The sequence below is a fragment of the Borostomias antarcticus genome (genome assembly GCF_949987555.1).
Source record: "Borostomias antarcticus genome assembly, chromosome: 15".
NCBI lineage: Eukaryota > Metazoa > Chordata > Actinopteri > Stomiiformes > Stomiidae > Borostomias > Borostomias antarcticus.
Window position 1 is genome coordinate 11253167 of NC_140248.1, and position 24044 is coordinate 11277210.

Sequence of the window (24044 nt, forward strand, 5' to 3'; positions counted from 1 at the left end):
TTACAGAGAAGACGAGCTCTGGCTATAGTGCCTGACCACCAGCTGATCGTACCTGGACTCGCAGGGCTCGCAGAGAGCCCACTCGGAGGCCGGGGACAGGGAGGGGGGTGAGCCACTGATGGAGCCCGAGTCTCTGAACGGGGATGGGGGGGTCAGGGCAGCCAGCTCATCCAACAGATCTGTTGTCCTTATCGCTGAGCAGCGAGAGACCCCCCCGGCGCTGTCTGTCAGACTCGCCGGTGACGCCCTGCTGCTTCCGCAGGCCCCGCCCACACTCTCATAAACGCCGCCAATTGCGCGGCTCCCACAGGAAGGGGTGACAGTTGCCACCTCTGCATAGGTGGTGACGGTGGACGGTAGCGGCCTGCCAGGCTTTGGCAGGAGGTAGGAAGGGGAGCAGGGGGCAGCAGCAGGGGGCAGGGAGGTGGGCCCGGGAGCAGGGGCCACAGCAGTGGCGCCCCCCGGTGGAGAACCTGGCAGCATCATGGTGTTGAGCTCACTGATGTTGGCGGTGAAACGGTTGACCACACAGCTGATCTGGTCCATGATGGTGGAGCCCTGCGGCTGGATGCCGATGACACCTACGCCGATTCCCATCTCCCCCACGCCCACAGCTCCCACGCACACCCCGCGACTAACAGCCCCGGCTCCCATTCTCCCAGCTCCCCCACAACCACCGCGCTGAGGGAGCTCGGACAGGTAGGGAGGCAGCCTCTGTGCCCCCTCCCCCTCCTCGACCAGAAGGCAGGCCCGGGGACCCCCCAGCCGCTGGCTGATAGTGGGCAGGTTGACGGCAGGAGAGGGGGGCCGGTAGCTGCCGGGGGTGTATCTCTGCACCTCCTGCTGTGCCTCCTCGTACTCCACCCTGACCCCTGTGTGAGGCGGCGCGTCGCCCCCCTTGGAGAAGGGCTTGATGATGGCGGTCTGGTTGACCTCCTCCTTCTTCTTGATGTGGATGGAGATCCTCTTCCACAGGTTGGGCCTGTAGCCGCGCTCGTTCTGGGCCCACGTTACAGACTTCCCATTGGAGCTGAGGAGGAAGCATCAGGATAGGTTTACACTGTAACTCTGATCTACACTGACTGTACACAAAAAGGGGTCACTAAAGGGTTCTCTACCTGGAACATAAAATGGAGTTTTGAGTTTGAGTTTGAGTTTTCCCTCAGGAATAACTAAGGAACCCTTTATGGATTGAGCTGGTTGTGTAGTAGGCTGAAAAAGTCACTTCTAGTTATAGGTTGATCGGGGCTGGCGAGTTCGTCACGCGAGTAGTGTGGTATGTGCTCCCCATATATATAGCTTGCACTGCCTTGGGCTGTCATTAAGTGATTCGGTTCCAAGCAGCAGCCCAGCTCTTCAAATCTATCTTTATCATTTATTTCTTCCCCTTTCAGGGGTTTAACAGTAGCATCTTTTTTCTAAGAGTGTAGCAGGTTCACCTTGTGTGACTCTGTAGCTACCCATAACGAGCGATTACCCTACATCTAATTATACCCAGTAATAGAGGTATATTACTCTACATCTGATTATACCCGCTAATAGAGGGCATTCATCGATTTTAGACAGATATGGTTTCCTCAGTACAAAGCCCTTTGTAAGGGGATCTTTCAATGGACCAATCAAACCAATCAAAGCACAGAACAACTGTGTTTTCCTCCTTGCACATCAAACAAGTCTGGAGTTACATCGGCCCCTGACTGACAGCTAGGGATTCCTGACCAATCCATCCAGGGGTTCGGGGACCTAATTATTCCCAAGCCTCCTCCCCCAGTCCTCTCCTTTCTGCTTGTCCTATCCCTCTCCCTTTATCCATACCCTCCTCCTCCCTCACAGCATCACTCCTGCATGCTCTCTCTCGCTCCCTCAAGTGAATTCTCAAAACACCACTTCAAGGGCATGAGCCTTCTGTGGGAGTACTTTACCCAAATGCAGAAGCCTACAGAAAAGTCTTCTTCACACGGCCTCAACAGCCTCATCTCTCTCCCCTGGGCTAATGGATTCAGCTGTGGGAACTCTCTGAGGGGGTGGTGATAACGATGCCAATGTGCTCTCGAATACTGTCTGTCTGGGTTAGGGCTCTGCTATATCTCTTCCAGGAAACAAAGTACAACAACAGATATTCATCTCTGAACACGGCAACTGAGTCCCTACCAGGCTACTGTACATCTTATGGCCACTGCTCTAACCCCCCCCCCCATGTGAATAATGTCATCGCACCCTGACCCCCACCCTTTGTACCTGCTATTGTCCTGTCCGGAGCCGCGTCTTCTGAACATGTGTGGTAGGCCGCCGGAGGCCTTGGGCTTGGGGGCGGCGTTCTTGGCGTCGCCCACGTGCATGCGCACCGCTGTGGAGGTCGTGAAGGCACTGCGAACGTTCTTTTCCGGCTTGACCAGCATGATGTACACCTGGACCAGGACAGGACCAGAACTATGATGATGATGATGTTGATGGTCATGATGTACACCTGGACCAGGACAGGACCAGAACTATGATGATGATGATGTTGATGGTCATGATGTACACCTGGATCAGGACAGGACCAGAACTATGATGATGATGATGTTGATGGTCATGATGATGATGATGACGATGATGATGATGATGATGATTATGATGGTGAAGAAGAAGAAGATGATGTTGATGATGAAGAAGATGATGATGATGATGATGATGACGATGATGATACTGTCGGTGAAGAAGATGATGATGTTGATGATGATGATGTTGAAGAAGAAGAAGATGATGATGATGATGATGATAATGATGAAGATGATCTTACCTTGGGCGCAAACATGCAGCAGAGTGCCACAGTGGCACTGAGACTGACACTGAAGCACATGGTGATGATCTTGTAGTTGGAGCCGAAGTAGATGGGCACGAAGGCCAGCCAGATGATGCAGGTGGTGTACATGGTGAAGGCGATGTACTTGGCCTCGTTGAAGTTAGCCGGCACGTTCCGAGTCTGGGAACGGAAGAGCGTTAGATAGAGCAAGGGAGGAATCAGAAATAGGAAGAGAGAGAGCGAGAGAGAGAGAGGGAGAGAGCGAGAAGGAGAGAGAGAGAAGGAGAAACACAGCGTTGATCCCAGTGCGCCCAGTGGGTGAGTGAGGTAGTACAGCACACAGTGAACCAGTTGGTCTATCTAGCGTGACTGTGGTTGGCAGAGCACCTTGAAGGCGTAGAAGGTGCAGCTGAGGATGAGCAGGCCATTGTAGCCCAGAGGTGCCACCACCCCCGGTGTGGTCATGTTGCAGATCAGGTGGACCTCCCGGATGCTGGGGTAGTCATAGATCACCTGGGGGGAGACAGGGGAATGGGCTTACACATGCGCTTAGGCATGCTTAGACATGCGCACACACACACAAACACACACACACACGCACGCACAGAGCTACCTGCGGGGGCTCCATGATAAAGAGAGCCACGATGATGCCCAGCTGCAGTAGTATGAGCAGGAAGGCGATGACCAGCTGGGCGGCGGCGGACATGAAGTGAGGCTTCTTTGTACAGATCTTCTTCTTACTGCCTGCCAGGATACGCGCTATACGGTTGGTCTGGAGTAAACAACAACAACACACTTAACCTACTTTTTTTCGCTTTGGTTAGATGTACAACTAAAACTCTGCACATTGAGATTCTGAATAATCAGTATTGTTTTGAAAATACAGATGGTTAAATAGCCCTTTGTCAGTACGCCCTCCACCATTGCTCCAGTGTTTCTTTCTGCATCCTTCCACCTCTCAGACCCCTCCCTACCTTGGTGACCAGCGCAGAGTAGCTCATGGCCGGGGACAGGCCGATGCCCAGGTGCTGGAGGTAGCAGTGGACCACGTGGGGCTTGGCGATGAGGCTGAAGGTGCACAGGTAGCCCAGAAAGATGCCCGCCAGGATGATGTAACACAGCTCACGGCTGGACGACTTCACCACCGGAGTGTCCCAGAACCTAAAAAAAACACGCACGCACACACACACACACACACACACACACACACACACACATACAGTTCTTACTGTGTATATGCTCAGTAAGAAGGAAGTAAGGTGCATATTACAGAGCACATATGCATAGCATAAATACTACATTATCAGAAACATAATGCTATGAAAAATAAATTAGAACATTCCACTAACTCATTGTAGGATACATACCAGATATAAATAAAACACGTATTTATCAGCAAGCTCCTAAAAATATTGAGTCAACTAGATTAATTGTACTACTTTTAGGGGTTTCCGTAACGCTACACCAGAAATAGGGTTCCATTTCTATTTGAAAGAAAAGAATACAATAAAGAAGAACACAACACACAAGCATACAAAGACTGATTAGCCTACTTAATGAAGACGGAGGTGACGAAGAGAGTGGCCATGAGGCCCAGACAGGCAAAGACCACCGCAGCGATAGGCTCGGGGTCCTGCCAACGCAGGTACTGCACCGGGATAGGCTCACAACCTGAGGGGAGGAGGAGAAGACAGGCAGGATGGAGAGAGAGTCAAGGAGAAAGAAAGAGAGGGGGGGGGGTGGAGGGGGAATGGGGGAATGGGGGAGGGGGGATTTAAAACCAACACATCATCATCAAAACCAAGTTTTAGTGTTGTGTGTGTGTTTGCCTTAACAGAGTTAAGTCTGTGCCAAATTCCACATCTCTCCAAATTCACACATCAGTCAGGCTCCTGTACTGTTGTGATAACCTCACACCTCACAGAGCACAGCAGCAGGGACCTGAGAGCCCTCAAACACTCCTCTGTTACAGCCTGGAGGTGCTGCCATTGGCCTTATTCACATGGCGGCCATTTCCCTCTTACGTCACGCTCAGGGTGGGAGAATGCGGAAGTATCCATAGTCTAATAGTAGAAGTTCCTACCCCCTCCCTACCCCAACCCCTGCGTTTATCTGGGCCCAGGCACATTCACGCACACACAGACATACACCAGTGTTTGCCATGTCTCTCCTATGATGTTTTTAGTCTCTCTTACTCTGAAAATGTAATTTAATGTTATTTATTGCTTTATAAATGTTTTTAGCCGGTAGACAAACATACTCCTGGAGCTTGCTCGATCGCCTTGTTGAGAGGGGTCAGGGAAGAATTTTTACAGCTCACTTATCTGGCCCCTGGGTGATACTGTTTTTTTGCTTCCCTCTAGAATATGTAGGGGTGGGTCGTATGCCCACCTCGCTTGTTCTCTGTAAAGCGCATTGTGTTGCCTCTGGGTATGAAATGCGCTATACAAATAAAGTTTTGATTGATGGATTGATTGAAGTTTGTTATAAAAATAACACTTCAAGATTCGAAATAGTCAGAAATTCACAAATTCATGATTACTGGACTCTGATTGTTATTCACCGCGGTAGTTTTCACGTTATGAAATACATGGACGGGAATGAGCTGATGACTTATGCGCTCCTATGTATTTCATAACATGAAAACTACCGCAGTGAAAAACAATCAGAGTCCAGTAATTCTGAGTTTGTAATTCCAGTAGTGTATTCTGGATGTTATTTTTTACTATTTCGAATCTTGAAGTGTTATTTTTATAACGAACTTGTACTATATGGTCTATAGATACTTCCGCATTCTCACACCCTGAGCGTGACGTAAGAGCGAAATGGCCACCGTGTGAATAAGGTCAATTAGAGACCACGAGAGAGAGAGAGAGAGAGAGAGAGAGAGAGAGAGAGAGATGGAGAGAGAGAGAGAGAGAGAGAGAGGAAGAGAGAGAGAGGAAGAGAGAGAGAGACAGAGAGAGAGATAGGGAGAGGGAGATGGAGAGATAGTGAAAAATAGGGATATTTAAAGTGAGCGGAAGAGAGTGAGGGGAGAGAGAAAGAGAGTGGACGAGAGTGAGAGAGAGAGAGAGAGAGAGAGAGAGAGAGAGAGAGTAAAATACCTGTGAGATCGTCCGCAGGCCAGGTGCCCAGGTCACACGCTCGACAGGTGTACTCGTCAAACACAAACTCGTTCTCCTTACAGGGAGTACACGTCCAACAGCAGCTCACCTCGCCCTTACGGATCACCTAGGACACACACACACGCACACACACGCACACACACACACGCACACGCACACGCACAAACACACGTACATACACACACACACACGCGCACACACACACACACACACACGCACACACACACACACACGCACACACACACACGCACACACACACACACGCACACACAGACGCACACACACACACGCACACACACACACACACACACACACACACATGCACACGCACACACACAAACACACGCACATACACACACACACACACACACACACACACGTATCATCCTTCCTTCTACTAGGCTGTGAATGTGATTGGTCCTTCTGATGATGATGATTGACGGGAGATTCGGACCTTAATCTGGGCCTTCTGGCAGGGTTCTGAGCACACTGATTGGATGATGGTGCTGCTGTTGGCCCAAATCTCCTCGTCGTCCATCCTTAGTCCTCCCTGGTCCCAGCTGCCCACGTGGATGTAACTGTACTCCTCCTCTCCCAGATGCTTAAAGTTCATGATCTCATACCTGCACATGCACACACGCACGCAACACACACACACACACACACACACACACACACACACACACATGGATGTCACATCATTTCGAGAAAGTATCTGCACATTTAAAAACACTGGCACTTGACACCAAATGCCTGGCTCAAAACCTAGGCATCATACTTGACTAAAATCTTAATTTTGAAAGCCACATCAAGAACATTAGAATATTAGAATATTTTTATCACTTAAGGAGCTTTGCCAAGGTGCAACCGTTTCTCTCTCAGGCTGACACTGAAAGACGAATGTATGCTTTCATCAAAAGCAGGCTGGACTACTGCAATACCCTACTGTCTAGCCTACCAAGGAATTAACTTTTAAGCGAGATCTTAAGACATTCCTATTTAATCTCACCTATAATCACTAGCCAGGTCCAAGAGACACAGAGAGGCAGACTCCAGCCTGCTAGTGAATCATTTGTGTATATCCTTGCTGCATATCCTTTTATGCATTGTGTATCAAGATGTGTGTTTCTTTGCGATTGGCCTTGATTGGGTGATGAGGAACAAGATGATGCTGTATGTGTATGACAGTGTACATGATAGTGTATATTCTATGGGAATGATTTTCCGATGGTGCACTGTGTATATACTATATTAAGATGTGTGTTGTAAGGGGCAGGCCGATGAAGAACTAGATACTACTGCATGAGTCTGATGCTGTGTGTATCCTATGGCGCATTGTTTGTATTAAATTATGTGTCTCTTCATGCTTCTAACCCTGTCTGCCTCTCTCCTCCCTATGGCCTCTCCCTCTTATACTCTAACCAGGTCCTGTGGACGCCCCTCTGTCTCCTGCAGGCCACCCTGTGTCCGGTAGAAATGACTGCTGTAAAGACACAGTGTGGCTACTAATCCTGTCTTCCTCTCTCCTCCCTAGTGTCTCTCCCTCTTGTACTATACCCAGGTCCCAGAAAGTCCCTAACATCTCTGTAACTATTTATCTACTCTTTTATGAAGTATTTAGCCCATATTTAGTACTCTGTAAATGCTCCTAGCCAATAGATTTAAACATTTTCCAGGAGCTTGCTCGATCATCTCATTGAGAGAGGTCAGGGAATAATTTTTACAGCTCACCTGTTTTGGCCCCTGAGTTAATGTTTTTTTTGTGCGTGGCTGGAAGCCAGCGCTCCTAGTATAGTGGTTATCACTCCCTCCCTCCCTTACTCCCGACAATGTTGGCCTGCATCTCTGTTGGCACCACTAGAGGCAATAGTCCCAGCACACCAAAATCAAGAAGGACACCAAAATCAACCTGCCGATCTCCACTGCACAAGTAGAGTAGTGGTCAGAGCATTGGACTCCCACCCGGGAGACCGGGGTTCAATACTATACTATACTATACCCCAAACCTCCACATGTTCATCCTTTCACTCCAACCTTTACCCCTTTCCTTATAGGTCAGATCCACTGATCTCCACTGCACAAGTAGAGTAGCGGTCAGAGCATTGGAATCCCACGTGGGACATTCTCAGAGATTACCGTCTATGCTGAGCGAAACTCCTCTAGTCTATATGTAGCTAAACAAACACTGTTGTTTACGTTTTGGAACTGATGTGTTCAGGTCACAAGACCTATCTTAATTTATCAGACATTATTTCATGTCATTTCAATTCACAGCTATTTCAGTGGCCAGTGTTGTGCACGAACGCGTTCAAAATAACGACGTTCGTGCGTTCGTTCGTTTCACAGGACGTATTCGGCTGTAGCAATTCTGGTGTATGCTATGTATAGCTAATGGATTAATAAGAGGTGGTTATATTTCAAAAAACATAATGGGATCAGAGCAGCACATTCAAATAACAAGACCAGGGGATCTGGCTCCTGCCAGACCCTGAAGACCATTTAAAGACCCTCAGGCCTTTGATGTACCAGCTGTGGGTCATGTTCAGAACATGTGACCTCTCCTCAGTTTTCTCCCTCAAGCTCTACTTTTCTGGGGTGTTATCCACAAAGCATCAGCCATGAGCTGATCTTTAATGCTGATCACCTCTCTGGCCTGAGCTCCCATCAGCAGCACAGGTGAAGTCATATGTTCTCAACAAATTCCACCCAGGGGCCTCATTTATCATTGTGCATACACCCTTTTTCATTTACACCTGATTTATGTACTTGCTTTTCTCCGCAAATAATGTGATGTATCATGCCAAACAAAACTCAATGGGAAATATTGTGACATATATCCACAATATTTCCCATCGAGTTTTGTCATGATACATCACATTATTTGCGGAGAAAAGCAAGTACAAAAATCAGGTTTAAATGAAATAGGGTGTATCCACAATGATAAATGAGGCCCCAGGTGCGTAGACTAGGGTAGAAAAACCTCGCGAAAGACAGACAGACAGACCGACAAAGCCTCCTGCCTGACCGAAATAACTAAAAAAAGAACTATGAACTATTTCATTTTTTGGGAATGACATTTTGAACTTGAACTAGTTCGTTTTGAAAATTGTGAACTGAAAATTGAACTAGTTCATTTTAAAAAGGAACTTTCCCAACACTGTCAGTGGCATGACTAGCTTCCGTCCTACCAGTCCTGAACAGAAACAAGCCAGCCATGCACATAAGCCAAGCTGGACCTGGCCTGGTTTTCTTCCCTCTGGAAAACATAGAAGTAGGATCTATGTCCAGCCCCCCTTTGCTCTCTGTAAAGCGCATTGTGTTGCCTGTGTATGAAATGTGCTATACAAATACAAAGTTTGATCTGACATCAATTAATCAACCAATCAACAAATTAATCAACCACCCAATCACTCAATTGATCTATATGTCTGTCTGTCTGTCTGTCTGTCTGTCTGTCTGTCTGTGTCTGTCTCTTACCTGCCAGGTGAGTCTCCGTTCTGGTCAAAGTGGATGGCCTCTCCTGACACACCCGTGAAGTTGGTTCTCATGAGGAACTCCAGCAGCTGGCGGCCATCGATGGGCTGCATGGATCCACACAGACCCTGGTGCGCCACAGGCAGGAAGAGTATGGTGAACACACACACGCACACAGGCACACACACACACACACACACACACACACACACACACACACACACACACACACACACACACCCCAATGTGTAGCACAACATTACCTGAAAGCCAGGGCAGAGTGCTTTCTGCATGGTATGCAGTCCATATGCCATAGAGTAGATAGCATTGATAACAAAGCCCATCTTAGTGTCCTGGGCATACTGGTGACGCAGAGACTCTCTTCCTGTAGACACACAAACACTTTTCAGTTTGGGTACTCCCTCCTGACACTAATGAATATGCAACAATCATAACAATCTACCATGCGTTGTTATGCGTTTCAAAGGTAATAAGAACAAGGATTGTTAGCCTAAAATGTGCGCGTGCGTGTGTGTGTGTGTACATGTACTCACTGTTACAGGTGCGGTTGTACTTGCTGTTCTCCTGTGGGTGTCCCTTCAGCATGCACTGGAACCGATGCTGCCAGAACTCGGGGAACCATGGGTTACGTACGTTCGTGTCAGGCTTCAGGTTGTGGTAGTAGTCATCGAACCAGGTCACGTAAGGCGACTTGAGCTTGATAGTGATGCCACCCGCCGCCTCTCTCTGATACCCATCGGTTACATCATACCTGTCTGCCCAGCCATCGCTGGAGAGAGAGAGAGAGAGAGAAGCTTAATTTATACTCAGTCGAGTGTCGTGTGTCAGACGCGATTGATCCATGGCAACGAACGTGCCTCGCGTTTGGAAATACATGGAGGTGAATGAGCCGTAGTTAGCCGTCAGCTGCATTCACCATTCATCCATCTTCATCCGCTTATCCGGGGTCGGGTCGCGGAGGCAGCAGTTCCAGCAGGGGGCCCCAGACATCCCTTTCCCTGGCAGCATCAACCAGCTCTACCTGGGGAATCTTGAGCCGCTCCCAGGCCAGTGCGGAAATCGCTCTGCTCTGCCACCTAGTCCTGGGTCTACCCCGCAGCCTCCTCCCAGCCGGACACGCCTGGAACACCTCCCTAGGGAGGCGCCCAGGAGGCATCCTCACTAGATGCCCGAACCACCTCAACTGGCTCCTTTCGACGCAAAGGAGCAGCAGCTCTACTCCGAGTCTCTCCCGGATGACTGAACTTCTCACCCGATCTCTCAGGGAGACCCCAGCCACCCTCTGGAGAAAACTCATTTCGGCCGCTTGTATCCGTGATCTCGTTCTTTCGGTCATGACCCATCCTTCATGACCATAGGTGAGGGTGGGGACGAAGATAGACCGGTAGATCGAGAGCTTTGCCTTTTAGCTCAACTCTCTTTTCGTCACAACAGTGCGGTAAAGCGACTGCAGAACCGCACCAGCTGCTCCGATTCTCTGGCCAAGCTCCCTCTCCATGGTTCCCTCACTCGTGAACAAGACCCCCAGATACTTGAACTCCTTCACTTGGGGTAAGGATTCATTTCCTACTCGGAGCGGACAGACCACCGGTTTCCTGCTGAGAACCATGGCCTCAGATTTAGAGGTGCTGATTCTCATCCCAGCCGCTTCACACTCAGTTGCGAACCTATCCAGAGAGTGCTGGAGGTCGCAGGCAGATGATGCCATCAGGACCACATCATCTGCAAACAGCAGCGACGCAATCCCCAGCTCACCGAACTGCAAACCCACCTCCGCACAACTACACCTCGATATCCTGTCAATGAAAATCACAAACAGGATTGGTGACAAAGCGCAGCCCTGGCGGAGGCCAATCCCCACCGGAAAGGAAAACGACTTACTGCCAAGGACACGGACACAGCTCTCGCTCTGGGTGTACAGGGATCGGGTGAGAAGAGGGATCTCCAAGATCCTTGCGAGAGTGAAGAGCTGGTCGGTGGTTCCACGGCCAGGATGAAATCCGCATTGTTCCTCTTCGATCTGAGGCTCGACTATCGGCCGGACTCTCCTTTCCAGCACCTTGGAGTACACTTTCCCTGGGAGGCTGAGTAATGTGATGCCTCTATAAATGGCACACACCCTCTGGTCCCCTTAGCTGCATTCACCCCCATGTATTTCCAAAAGCGAAAACAACGGCAGTGAAAAATAGTCAGTCTGGTAATGATGAGTTTGTAACCCCGATAGTGTATTCAGCCTGTTATTTTGACTATTTTAGTTCTTGAAGTGGTGTTTTTACAGTGAACTTTTAACATTGAAGTCAACGGGCACTTCCGCATCCGCACCACCAATTACGTCAGACTGACCAATATGGCAGCTGAAGTGAATAAGGCGAATCCTGGGGGCCTGGCGCAGTGTTGCCAACTCTTCAGTAAGGGAAGTAGCTATTTTAGTGGCTGTCCCAGAAGTCGCTAGATGGCGGGGGGCGGGGCGGGTTACAGTGCAACCCTAGTAGCCTACATCAGCCATGTGATGATGATGATGAGCATGGAAAAAAAAATCAAACTATTTACTTATTTTCAAACTTGTTTTTTTGTTGCCGTATAACATTAGCTTTTTTTCTTTTAAACAACATAGGTCTGTAAACCTAAAGAATAACGGTAAAATAATACTGTATAGCCTTCAGGGCTTAATTAAAACTTAACCTAACGTCACCAGTATCTAGGTAAACTAGCCGTTTCTGACAATACGATTGGTTGTTGCGGGAGGGATCCCAGCACGTGTGGTGTGTGTGTGGGTGAGCGAGGGAGAGAGGACGTGAAGGCAGCAAAAAAAGTTTTCTCTCGTCGTGACTCGTGAGCTGAGCTCGCTTCCTTGTCAACACAATAATTCCCCAAATGACCAGAAAAAGTAGCTAGATTTGTCGCTAATCGCTTTTCATGAAATAAGTCACCAGGGGGGGTCTGGAAAGTCGCTAAATCTAGAGACTAAGTTGCTAAGTTGGCATCACTGGCTGAGCGGGGCTACTTCCGCGTGGTCCTAGAGAGCGCACTATTTCTTGTCGTTTTTCTTACAGCCTACTGTTAGTTTTCGGACTGTAAAAAGTGGGGGGGACAAAAACACAATTTTGAAAAGTTGGGGGGACATGTCCCCCCTGTCCCCAGTGGAAATTTCACCCCTGAGTGTCAGTGAGAGGGACGGAGGCGACAGAGAGGTGGCCAGGGTGCTGCATGCATCCTGCGGGTCGGTGTCTAGGCTATTAAGCGACCAGCATGGGGACCATATGCTCTCACAGCCTCAGCCGACCGAAACACGGCCGCGCGCAGCCAGTCATCTCAGGAGACTGGAGGCGGTGGGTGGGGGCGGGGACAATATCATCGCACTATATGAAGGTTTAATAAAAAAATCCGTACAGTTATTCTCGGTGCTTTTTGAGAGAATGGAGCACCATCTATCGAGATAAGCACTCCCTTGATGCAGTGGCCTTTGAGATGCGGGTGTAGCGGCAGCCTGTGGGAGAGCCTGGCTTATCTCGACAGCGCCGCTGTTATACAACGCCAGTGTGGGAGGGCTTTTGTGTGCGGCTCCGTCCCCTGGGTGAAGGTTTTGTAACACATCCCTACGAGGGAGCGCAGAGGAAAAAGGATAGAGTGCTAGGAGAAGCCAGGGAGAGTTATGAAAAAGTGGAGAAGGGAAGCAACTGTGGATAGCTTGAATCACCCTGGAGCCAGATGGGAGCGCAGGGAACAGCCCACACAGTGACCTGGAAAGGGCACCCCTCTGCTTCTCAACCACCTACAGCACTGACACACACACACACACACACACACACACACACAACATGCACATTCACACACAATCACAAACACACAACATGCGCATACACACACAATTACACGCACACAACATGCGCGTACACACACGATCTCACACACACACACAGACACACACACACAAACACACACACACACACACGCACACACACACACACACACATACACATGTGTTTAACCACCTACAGTGCTCTAACCAGCAACTTCCCTGCCAGCTGGAAGCTTGGAGTGGAGATTAGAGGGCTGTGAGGTGCTCTATATCAGGAAGCTCATTAGAGAACTAACCAGGAACTATATGGGGAAACAGTGGTATGAAAGTACAGCAGTCACAACACCTTGCATCCTGCATCCCAATGCAGGCTTGTCTCTCACAGTCCGAGCAAAGGGCTTGTACTGTTAGAGCAGCCACTGTGAATTAGATACTGCTAGACTTTATAGGCCAATGGAGATGAATAAACAAAACCCATTGTATTGTGGTCTTTGAGGCCAAGCAATATTATGTCCTGGAATGGGAGACCAGGTGGTTGTGGTGGTGAGGGGCGGCCAACGGGTGGCACTCTTCCCTTTGGTCTGAGTAAAAACCCCAGAGCCCCCCCCCCCCCCCCCCCCTGGGGTCAGAACCAGCTGATGGGGAGTCAACCCTGCCCTGACCTCCCGTCCTCCCAGAGTACAATAGGTCTTCCTGTCTCTCTGTGCTGCTCTGTGACTCAGTCTATCCATACAGTCTGTGTGGAGCTAGTTTGTCTTTCAGCAGCTGTTGCTAACAAGAGCATGTATGGGCTAATGTCATCATAATGGCATGTAGGCTAATGTAATCTCTTATCTAATGCAATCTCTGATCTAGGTACTGTAATATGCATGGATGTGTTAAAGGCAGCACTGTTCTAACCATCTGTAACCATTCCAGCCATGTCAGATCAGTGATTTCTCAAAGGAAGGGAGAAGGAAGGACACATTTTAGAGTAGTCAAACAACCTAGTTGGCATGATTCACTCTGATTCAGGAGTGCTGGTGAATGGAGACGTGAAAACAGTCATTAAGTCATGCGCTGCTGTCCTTTTAGTGAGGTATAATTACTCACACCTGTATGAATGGGCTGTGTGGGTGGCTCACAGGTCCAGGACCACATGTTAGCTGTCTCACTTAATAATAGGAACAAATACTATCAATTACATGAGACAAGTATGAATCAGATTGTATGGGTGTGAGGGGAAAAATACCTGTTTTTTCATTCAACACATTTCAGGATCAGAGTTACGTCCATGCATGTGTTTTGTTGGTGCACGTGCAGGTGCGTTTAGGAGCATGCGTGTGCACGCCATTCTTGGTCAGATGGCTCTTGAAAAATAGATTAAAATCTCAATGGGCCTAAACCTGATATTAAAGGTTAATGAAATATCCTTGCTAACAGCAGAGCACTAAGACCCCGATACCCTTTTCTTAAATAGACAGACTTTAAATATTCAGCTTTGGCACAGATAAACAGAACTCAGCCCATCTCCCAAAGGAACAAGTTTCTTCTGTCATGTCCTCACACACCCTCAAGCAAAACACACACACACACACACACACACACACACACAGACACACACAATAATCAATCTCAGTACCCACGCTCACACACAGGCATGCGCACAGATAGACCTCGAAGGGGGCTTGAGTCCCTGCCCTTTTGCCCTCCTATAGAGAAATGCACTTTTTCTGTAGGTTTTTATGTAGATAAATACATAAATGCCTGTTTGCACACAGCCTGTCCCGCCAAACAGATATATTGACTGGATAAAAATATCAGGTCATGAGATTGGTGCTCCCAGTCGATGCCGTCTACCCTCCCTCCCTGCAGCGGTGAGTGTGGGCACGCGGAATTGCACGTATAATGTTACGCCTGCTTAGACACTCGATAGTCGTTAGGGAGGTGAGTTACTATGAGGCAGATATCAGGTAGGCCAAACAAAATAGAAATATACCGATCACTTCCGTTTTGGTAAGACTTTACAATAAGGTACAGACAAATGAATAGTTACTGAGTAACTAATGAAGAACCGATGATTAATTAATGAGTAGTTACTTATTAACTCTGAGATTAGTTAATGAGTAGTTACTGATGGGGACTACTATAGTAGTTACTGAGGAACTAGAGAACAGACTGGGGACTACTATCGTTACTAAGGAACCAATGATTAGTTAATGAGTAGTGACTGATTAACTCTGAATCCATCACTGTATAGTAGATAATGATGGGTTACTAGAGAACGGACTGGAGACTACTATAGTAGTTATTGAGGAATCAATGATTGGTTAATGAGTAGTTACTGATTAACTCTGAATCCCTAATGCTGAAGCCTAATCCTATAGGTAGTTATCTTGTTATTTATGGTTAGTAGTATATTTTGTTCATTAGTTTAGTTAACATTACATTTACACACACACAATCAGAGAACCAATCACGTGACATGTCTGCCTTTTAAAGGGAGCACAGACCATGTAACCACGTGAACCAGAGAATCAGTGTAGAGACATCCAGGCACCACGCGCCCTAAAGCATCAAACTTCAGCTCAGAGCAAAATCACCTGCAGCATCTGAGCCAGGAGCAGCCATGTGGCTAGTGCAGCGTGTGCTGGGCAGGGGTACTGGTATATGTAGTTCAAGGTCACTTCATGTTCCATGCTGTCGTATTTGAGAGGGATGAAAGACAGCCTACATGTGTGTTTCCTAATGAGAAAAGACTGGTATAGAGCTCCAGGGATATAACCAAGCTGGAGTCCAGGACCTTAAAATAAAGACTGTCACCCTGCCAGATTGAAAAGCACAAGAGAACTCCATCCCCCTCACTCTAGCTCCTTTTTTAACTTTTATTTTATTCTCTCTCTCTCCCTCTCTCTCACACACCCACCCCCCTACCACCCCCACCCCCCCCCCCCCCCCCCCACCGTCCTACCCGTCTCCAACCTTCTCTTTCAATTAAAAGGCTCTATGAATAGTGTGCCATTTTTAATAGTGACAATGGCCTAAAGGTTCATGAAATAATGTGTCGCTTCTGCTCTTAAGGAATTTTTCATTTTCTACTATGGGATATTTTTAGGGAGAGAACAGGATATAATCTTTTTGATGATGATCGTTAAATACAGAAGGATAAGATAAGATTAGAAAAAATCATTGTCCACTAAATTTACAGACCAGTTTCCATTACATGTAAATTTTATAAAAAAGTTTTTCTTATCATATCCTTCTGTATTAAATCATCATCATGATCTAAATCATCTGTTTTTCAGACACAGAGAGAACACAACCAAAGGTTAATGTAACATGAACTTTGTATCATCACGTGCAAACATGAGCACATTACACCTATCCTGGCCTCCCTCCATTGGCTTCTGGTACATTTTAGAATTAAATGTAAGATTTTGCTTTTTGTTTTCAAATCATGAAATGGATGGGCTCCTCAGTACATCGCAGACCTCCTTCAGGTGCACACCCCTTCCAGAGCTCTGAGGTCTACATACAATACAAAAATAAATGAACAGTAAAGCATTAATTAAAAGCAAAAGAATCCCAACCATCCCTGTCAAGATAAAGACAATGCCTCAGTGAGCCAACCTGGCAACAAGATTTAGCGTAACTGTTACAGTATGTTAGTTGTCATGACACCAGATATACCTCTAAGGTGGTGGGTAATATAAGCACCAGCAGTTACCTTACTGGAGAGTCGGTGTCTGCCTCTGATGGAACAACATGAAAACTGATGAGAGTTAGGCCAGGGACTGTGATGATGATGATGATAATGATGATGATGATGTTGAAGATGGGGATAGTAACCATGGATACATCGTCTTTGATGATGCTGGAGACTTTGAGAGGCTGAGTGGTGAAAGCAGAGCGATACAACACTGAAGAACAGACTGCATTCTGCCGAAACACTCACACACTTTAATGGGGGGCGAGGGGGTGGGGGGGGCGTGTCACATCAGCGCAATGCCTCTTGAACACACAGAGCCCAAAGGACAAAACACATCCTGGAGGTGACAATATGTAGGTTGCGTTGCGGTTGATTGCGTTCGACGCTCCACTCACCTCCCCACCAGCAGGAACTCTCCGACCAGACGGCGTCGCCTCATGGCCATCAGGATGCCGCGCACGGTCATGCCCTCGCAGAAGCAGGCCACCACCCGGGCCTTGGGCAGGTGGCCCCGCAGCTTCTCCAGGAGCCTGTCAAAGCTCTTCTCGCCGGCGTTGCTGTAGATCTTGTCCGAGTGGGCGATGCAGAGGCCCTCCCTGGCCGCCATGTCCTTGAACGCCTCCATCCCACTCTCACCGTAGTTACCTTGGGTCGTGGACAGGCGGGCGGACAGGTGGAAGGACAGATGGACACACACAAGCAGGAGGCTGATTATAACAAAAAAAGGCGTACTAGTCTCCTAACTCTTAAAGCACCTTTTGTATTTATATTTTGCTACTCATGCACTTTGGCTTTAGAACTGGATTATGCTCTTAGTCACTTCGCCTCCTCGTACACTTAGTCAGCTCTGCCTGCCGAGTGGTGTTGCAAAAAGTACTCGAGACCCGAGTAATGTTGCAGTACTCGAGACCGGAGTAGTGTTGCAGTACTCGAGACCGGAGTAGTGTTGCAGTACTCGAGACCGGAGTAGTGTTGCAGTACTCGAGACCCGAGTAGTGTTGCAGTACTCGAGACCGGAGTAGTGTTGCAGTACTCGAGACCCGAGTAGTGTTGCAGTACTCGAGACCGGAGTAGTGTTGCAGTACTCGAGACCCGAGTAGTGTTGCAGTACTCGAGACCCGAGTAGTGTTGCAGTACTCGAGACCGGAGTAGTGTTGCAGTACTCGAGACCGGAGTAGTGTTGCAGTACTCGAGACCCGAGTAGTGTTGCAGTACTCGAGACCGGAGTAGTGTTGCAGTACTCGAGACCCGAGTAGTGTTGCAGTACTCGAGACCGGAGTAGTGTTGCAGTACTCGAGACCCGAGTAGTGTTGCAGTACTCGAGACCGGAGTAGTGTTGCAGTACTCGAGACCCGAGTAGTGTTGCAGTACTCGAGACCGGAGTAGTGTTGCAGTACTCGAGACCGGTCTCAAGACCACTCTTTGAAGGTTTTTGATGCTCTCTCATCTCAGAATCGACCACACTTTTGCTTGGTCTTGTCTCAGTCATCAGATAAGGGATTTTATTTCAAGACTGGTCAAGATCACAGCTGCTGGAATGACCCTCAATTACCTGTGCATTGTCTAATTTATTACACACACACACACACAAGCACACACACACACACACACACACACACACATTTGAATAACTTTATTTGTGTTCACATAATCAACAAACACAAACTCTTGAAAACAAACAATAATAGATGTGGCAGCATTGGGCATTCACTGACTGACATACATTACATCACTTAGCAGACAGTCTATGCAGGATACAGGAAGCAATGTCTTGCTGGAGTGAAAGAGGAGTGCCTATGATTTGCATGTTCCACGTTTTATCGCAAGTGTGTCAAGCAGTGTGTGACTCACACTGGTCTGGTCTTGGTCTTGACTCGGTCTCAACCCCTCAAAGTCTTGGTCTTGTCTCGGTCTCAATACACTCTGGTCTTGGTCATGACTAGGTCTTGGTTTAGGTGGTGTTGACTACAACACTACTGGCAAGTAGTAGTACACTGACTAGCTACGTTAAATGCAATTATTATAAGTCGCTACATAATAATAGTCGTTACATAAAAGCGCCTGCTAAATGACTGTAATGTAATGTAAATTCTCCTTCTCACTGCCTCTTCCCCTATGTTAGTCTGCCCAAACACAATTAACACCAGTTCAAACACAGTTAACACCAGTTTAAACACTTCAGATCTGATGCACGCAGCCCGGGAGGAAGTGACATAGCTCAGATTGGCTGATGACCCACCATACTGCCAGCTGCTGCCAGAACAATCGATCAGAATGGTGATCAATAACGTCTAAATACTGTACATACAGTATTAGATTAGAGCAGACTGTACTGTACTGTTTATCACAAAAATACTTGCCAGCGCATACACACACACACGCAGATACACACACACACACACACATACACGCACGCTGATGGTGTGCCAACATGATGCCCCAGAATATGTGGTGTCCCCATTTATTAAACTGTCAGGGGTAGACTCCCCCATTTGCATGAAAACCAGGTCACCTAGTTTGTGTTGCTGTGGAAATCTATTCTCACTCTTGGGGTCTGAGTATCTGAGAAAGATAAGAGATTCTCTCACTTCAGCACAAGAGTTAGATTTCAATTGTGTGTGTGTGTGTGTGTGTGTGTGTGTGTGTGTGTGTGTGTGTGTGTGTGTGTGTGTGTGCGTGCGTGCGTGTGTGTGCATGTGTGTGTATGAAAATGGCTACAAAAGCTCAGCCATAAATCCAGTTCCATAAAAAGGCAGCACGTCCACCATGCTGCCACAGAGTTCAATCTCTACAGTGCTAAGGGGAATTAGCACACAAACAGGATTTAACTTTCATTTCACTGGAAAGTGATTTATTTTGAGTCACATGGTCACAGGGCCATTTGAGGGTTAAACATTCCTGATCATACCACAAGGAATCAGGCGGTGTGTGTGTGTGTGTGTGTATGTGTGTGTGTGTGTGTGTGTGTGTGCGTGTGTGTGTGACAAGAGAAGAGTAGCATGGTATTGTTGTTTTTTGGAAAGAGAGTTTTCAGAATAAGAATTTGTTTTATTGCCAGTGTTTTTGCTTACTTGCAACATTGAACAGGGGACGCAGATAGGACAGTGCAAAAACAGGACAGTGCAAGAAGAGGTATAAAATAAGTTCAAATAAAAAACAAGACGTTTCTATCTTGGGATTCATAAGCACCAGTCCAACACACACACACACACACACACACACACACACACACACACCAAGCTGAATTTCCCAGCCTGTGACTGTACATGTGACACAGAGGTGGTGCGGTCTCCCACATACCAACAGGGTCACAGGGTCAAGCCCCAAGCCAGCTGTCCATCCCTAGACAGCTTTATTAACTAACTCACTCAACCCCATTTGAACCAGCCTACTCACTGACAGACGATGATAATCCTGAAGGTTTATCAGGTTTCATCCCCCAAATCCCATGTGAAGGGGAGTGTGTGTTTTGAGTTTGATATTTCACTAAATAAACTTTTTTTCCCCTCATGCAGTTGGTTCACAACTCAAAAGCAAACATGGTATTTCCTACCATGGGATTTGATTATCTCCTTTCCACTGATCAGAGAGAGAGAGAAAGACAGACAGATGAGTGAGATGACAGACAGACAGACAGACAGATAGACAGACAGACGGAGGAAGGGAGAGGGAGAGGGAAGGACATTCTAATTGGAAATGTTGTAGTTAGTGTATCTGTGCCGACCCTTATTATCAATCCCTTAGAAACAAGGATTCAAGGAGATTTCAAGGAGATTCAAGCGAGAGGTAGTATTCAGTCATCTCTATTTAGACTTCAATCTAATCCAGGCAGAGCTGAGATCAGATACTCCCATTATTCTGGACTCTGAATTACATCCTTTTACAAGAATTACCTCCAATTCACAATCTGGTACAAACGCGTCCTCATTTCCACTGAGCTGTGTGTGTGTGTGTGTGTGCGTGTGTGTGTGTGTGTGCGTGTGTGTGTCCATTCCAGCCTGGGAGCAGTATGTCATTAGATCACTGTGCCAGCAGGGCGCGTGTGTGTGTGTGTGTGTGTGTGTGTGTGTGTGTGTGTGTGTGTGTGTGTGTGTGTGTGTGTGTGTGTGTGTGTGTGTGTGTGTGTGTGTGTGTGGACTGCCACTGCCTGCTATATGACTGAATGAGAGTGTTAAGTTGGATCTAAAGCCAAATGCAGTGTTATTGATTGTTTTCAAATATCATATTTCAGAATGGTGACCAGCCTTATTACAGAACAGCTGAATGTGCCGCACGCACATGTTCAACTTAATATACCAAACATACATCAATATACTGTATTACAATGATCCTAATATTGCCTCACCTGTTTCAGGCTGACTACTCTGAGTTAGATTATGGAAACAGCAGTCACGCATGAAAACACACACACACACACACACACTATACTCTTTCATCACCTACAGTAAGTACAGCCATCCCTCGTCACAGAGAAATAAGAAGAAAGTGTACCCCATACAGTGTAGTCTGTAATCTTATCAAACTCAGATCCATTATTCATGTACCTACACTTTTGGAAATTACAATGCTAATGAGAACACTAGGCGGAACACATGCGTGCGCAGTATGACTCTCCATTTCTATTGATAGAATGCGGTCTCCGTGGTGACACGTATACATACCAGTACATCATACAGTTGCTATGTATTAGAATGGCAAGTGTTGCACAATATTCGTCTTATTTCTGACCTATCCTCATTTTGCACGCCCATTGGAATGGAGGTGTGCATTCTAATTGCATTGCTAAAAGTGGCAGAGCTGGGAGAAGCCCCATAGTACTGTGCAGTGTTTCTTGTGTGGGAGTGGAAGATTTCCATTCCAAAGGTAGAGCTTATCGTAGCTTTGGAGCTTATGCCCAGCCTTTTTCATATGGATACAAAGACAGACAGTGTGAAGCAGAGTCAGGGACACCCACACGCACACGCACACACACGCACACACACATTATGTTCCTGCGTGATCAAGGCTCTACACAGGCAAAACCACTCACACTCTACGAGAAAGAAGAGGAGGAGGCGTAATGACAGAGTCTCAGAGTGTGTTCTCACCTTCTGTGTGTATGGCGGACACGTAGCTCCAGTTGTACCTCTTCACAATGTCCACCATAGCTCTGGCCTGCTGGGCATCTGATGGCACTACCCTCATAAAGTACTTAAACAGACTCTATGAAAAGAAACACAATCACCCATAAAGGAGAGTATGTGTGTGTGTGTGTGTGTGTGTGTGTGTGTGTGTGTGTGTGTGTGTGTGTGTGTGTGTGTGTGTGTGTGTGTGAACTGTAGGTGCTTGTCTATGTGTGTTCCCACCTTATCACTCAGGTCCATGCTGGTTGCAGAGTAGGCGATCTGGGGGATGTTGAACAGCTGGAGGAGGTTCTGCACCTGGATTGCCACCGAGCTGGAGCCCGGTCCGATCAGCCCCACGATGGGCTTCTTCCCCCGGACCAGGGCCGCCCCGTCCTCCGCAGTGCACCGCCCCAGGCTCTCCTCCTCCTCGTTGGACACCAGGGTGTCCCGGATGAACTCGATGCTCTGCTCTAGAGCCACAGCTGAGTGCCAGCACGAGTCCCTGCTCGCAACAACCCAGTTAGAAAACCCGCAGTTAGAAAATGAATCAATTCCTCCTTTTTCTAATTTTCTAGATCTGTCTTTCTGCATTTTTCTAGTAATTTCAAACAGCGAAGGTGCACTTGATTTAATTTCCCCGGCAGGATAAAACCCATAGAACGGTAGCCTCGCGAGACCAAGCTGATCTTGCAAGCTCACATTCAGTCTCGCTCTGCAGATCAGTCTGGACATCCCCCTATTTCAAACCATTTCTCTCCGATTACGTCTTGAACAGGCCAACCAGGGACTGTGTTCTGACTGCTGTTCTGCCCCCCAGTAGAATGTAGCCCCTGCTCAGTTCCTGTCTCCCAAAGCAACGAGCAGTGATGTTAACGTTGCTAGAATAAACACAGCCATAAGTGCAGTTATTGCAGATATATACTCAATAATAATTAAACAAGAACAAGAGAATGCACAGAGTTTCTCTGAGGAAGAGATGTTTTCGTTCTTCTGACTAGATTTGTAAATGTTTTGTTACACATTGATTGGCTGAAGGAGTTAATCTGTCAAGGCAATTACTCCCACCCACTGAAATTGTTCTAGATAGGTGGAAGTCCAGACTGATCTACGGAACAAAGGAGAATGTGAGCTCGCTAGATCAGGATGGTCTTACAAGGCTAATGGAACAGACCCGGAGCAGCCAATTCTGACGTAAATCAAGCACACCTCAAAGCACTTGCTGAGCAGTGAGGACGGCAGCTGTGTACCTGATCTCACAGCCCAGGGTGATGTTAGGGAGGATGTGGGGGTCGGCGTTGATGCGGTCCAGGGTGTACATCATCGCCTCCACTCTCTGGATGCCATACTGCTCCCGCACCGCACCACACTTCCGCTCATGGACCTGGGCAGGACAACACACACACACACACACACACAACTTCGAAACAATCTCTCTCCCTGTCTGTCTTTGTCTTCCACTCTCTCACGCATGCACGCATGCACATGCACATACACACACACACACACACACACATACACACACAGTGCGCCTCACCTTGTGAGCAGGGGGCTGGTGGTGCACGGAGAACAGAGCGCCTATGATGATGTCCCCAGGGATGTGAGCCAGGACTCTTCTCTCCGTGGTCTGGGCTGTGACCCCAACACCACCTTTGTGGCTGAGCCAGCCTGGGTCAGATCCCAACAACACACAGACCAGCAGCAGGTGCACACACAACCCTCCTCCTCCCATCCCCCCACCCGATCTCCCGCCACCTCCCATCCTCCTCTGTCTTCTCAGGGCTTCGATGGTGATGGATCAGACGGTTGAAACATGGTACCGTCAAAGCCAGAGTTGTGGGTTTGATTCCTAAAGAATGACGTGTGAGTTTGATCTGGGTGTGTTTAGTCGCTGATTGCCTCATGAACCTGGAATGAGACAAAACAGTTTTTTTTTTTTACAAACATAGTGACACTTTTCATCCAAACTAAACATTTTTCTATAATTTTCCAATATGAAACCGTTATCCATATAATCAGTCCCCTGTCCCTATTTCAAAGTCACTAT

General features: G+C 47.7%; 1 protein-coding gene across 1 annotated transcript; it reads right to left on the bottom strand.

The window, feature by feature from the left end:
* On the bottom strand, nucleotides 1–23729 carry LOC311318790 (metabotropic glutamate receptor 5-like; the record flags this gene model as incomplete). The annotated part of the gene is made up of 17 exons (XM_084450220.1): nucleotides 1–1030; nucleotides 2239–2408; nucleotides 2783–2965; nucleotides 3173–3298; nucleotides 3399–3557; nucleotides 3760–3946; nucleotides 4339–4456; nucleotides 5893–6019; nucleotides 6368–6536; nucleotides 9391–9515; nucleotides 9651–9772; nucleotides 9942–10177; nucleotides 17291–17540; nucleotides 21983–22097; nucleotides 22241–22502; nucleotides 23248–23381; nucleotides 23535–23729. The coding sequence occupies 17 exons, from the start codon at nucleotides 23727–23729 to the stop codon at nucleotides 1–3; spliced, it is 3708 nt and encodes a 1235-aa protein (XP_084306346.1).
* Between the last annotated feature and the right edge of the window lie 315 nt (nucleotides 23730–24044).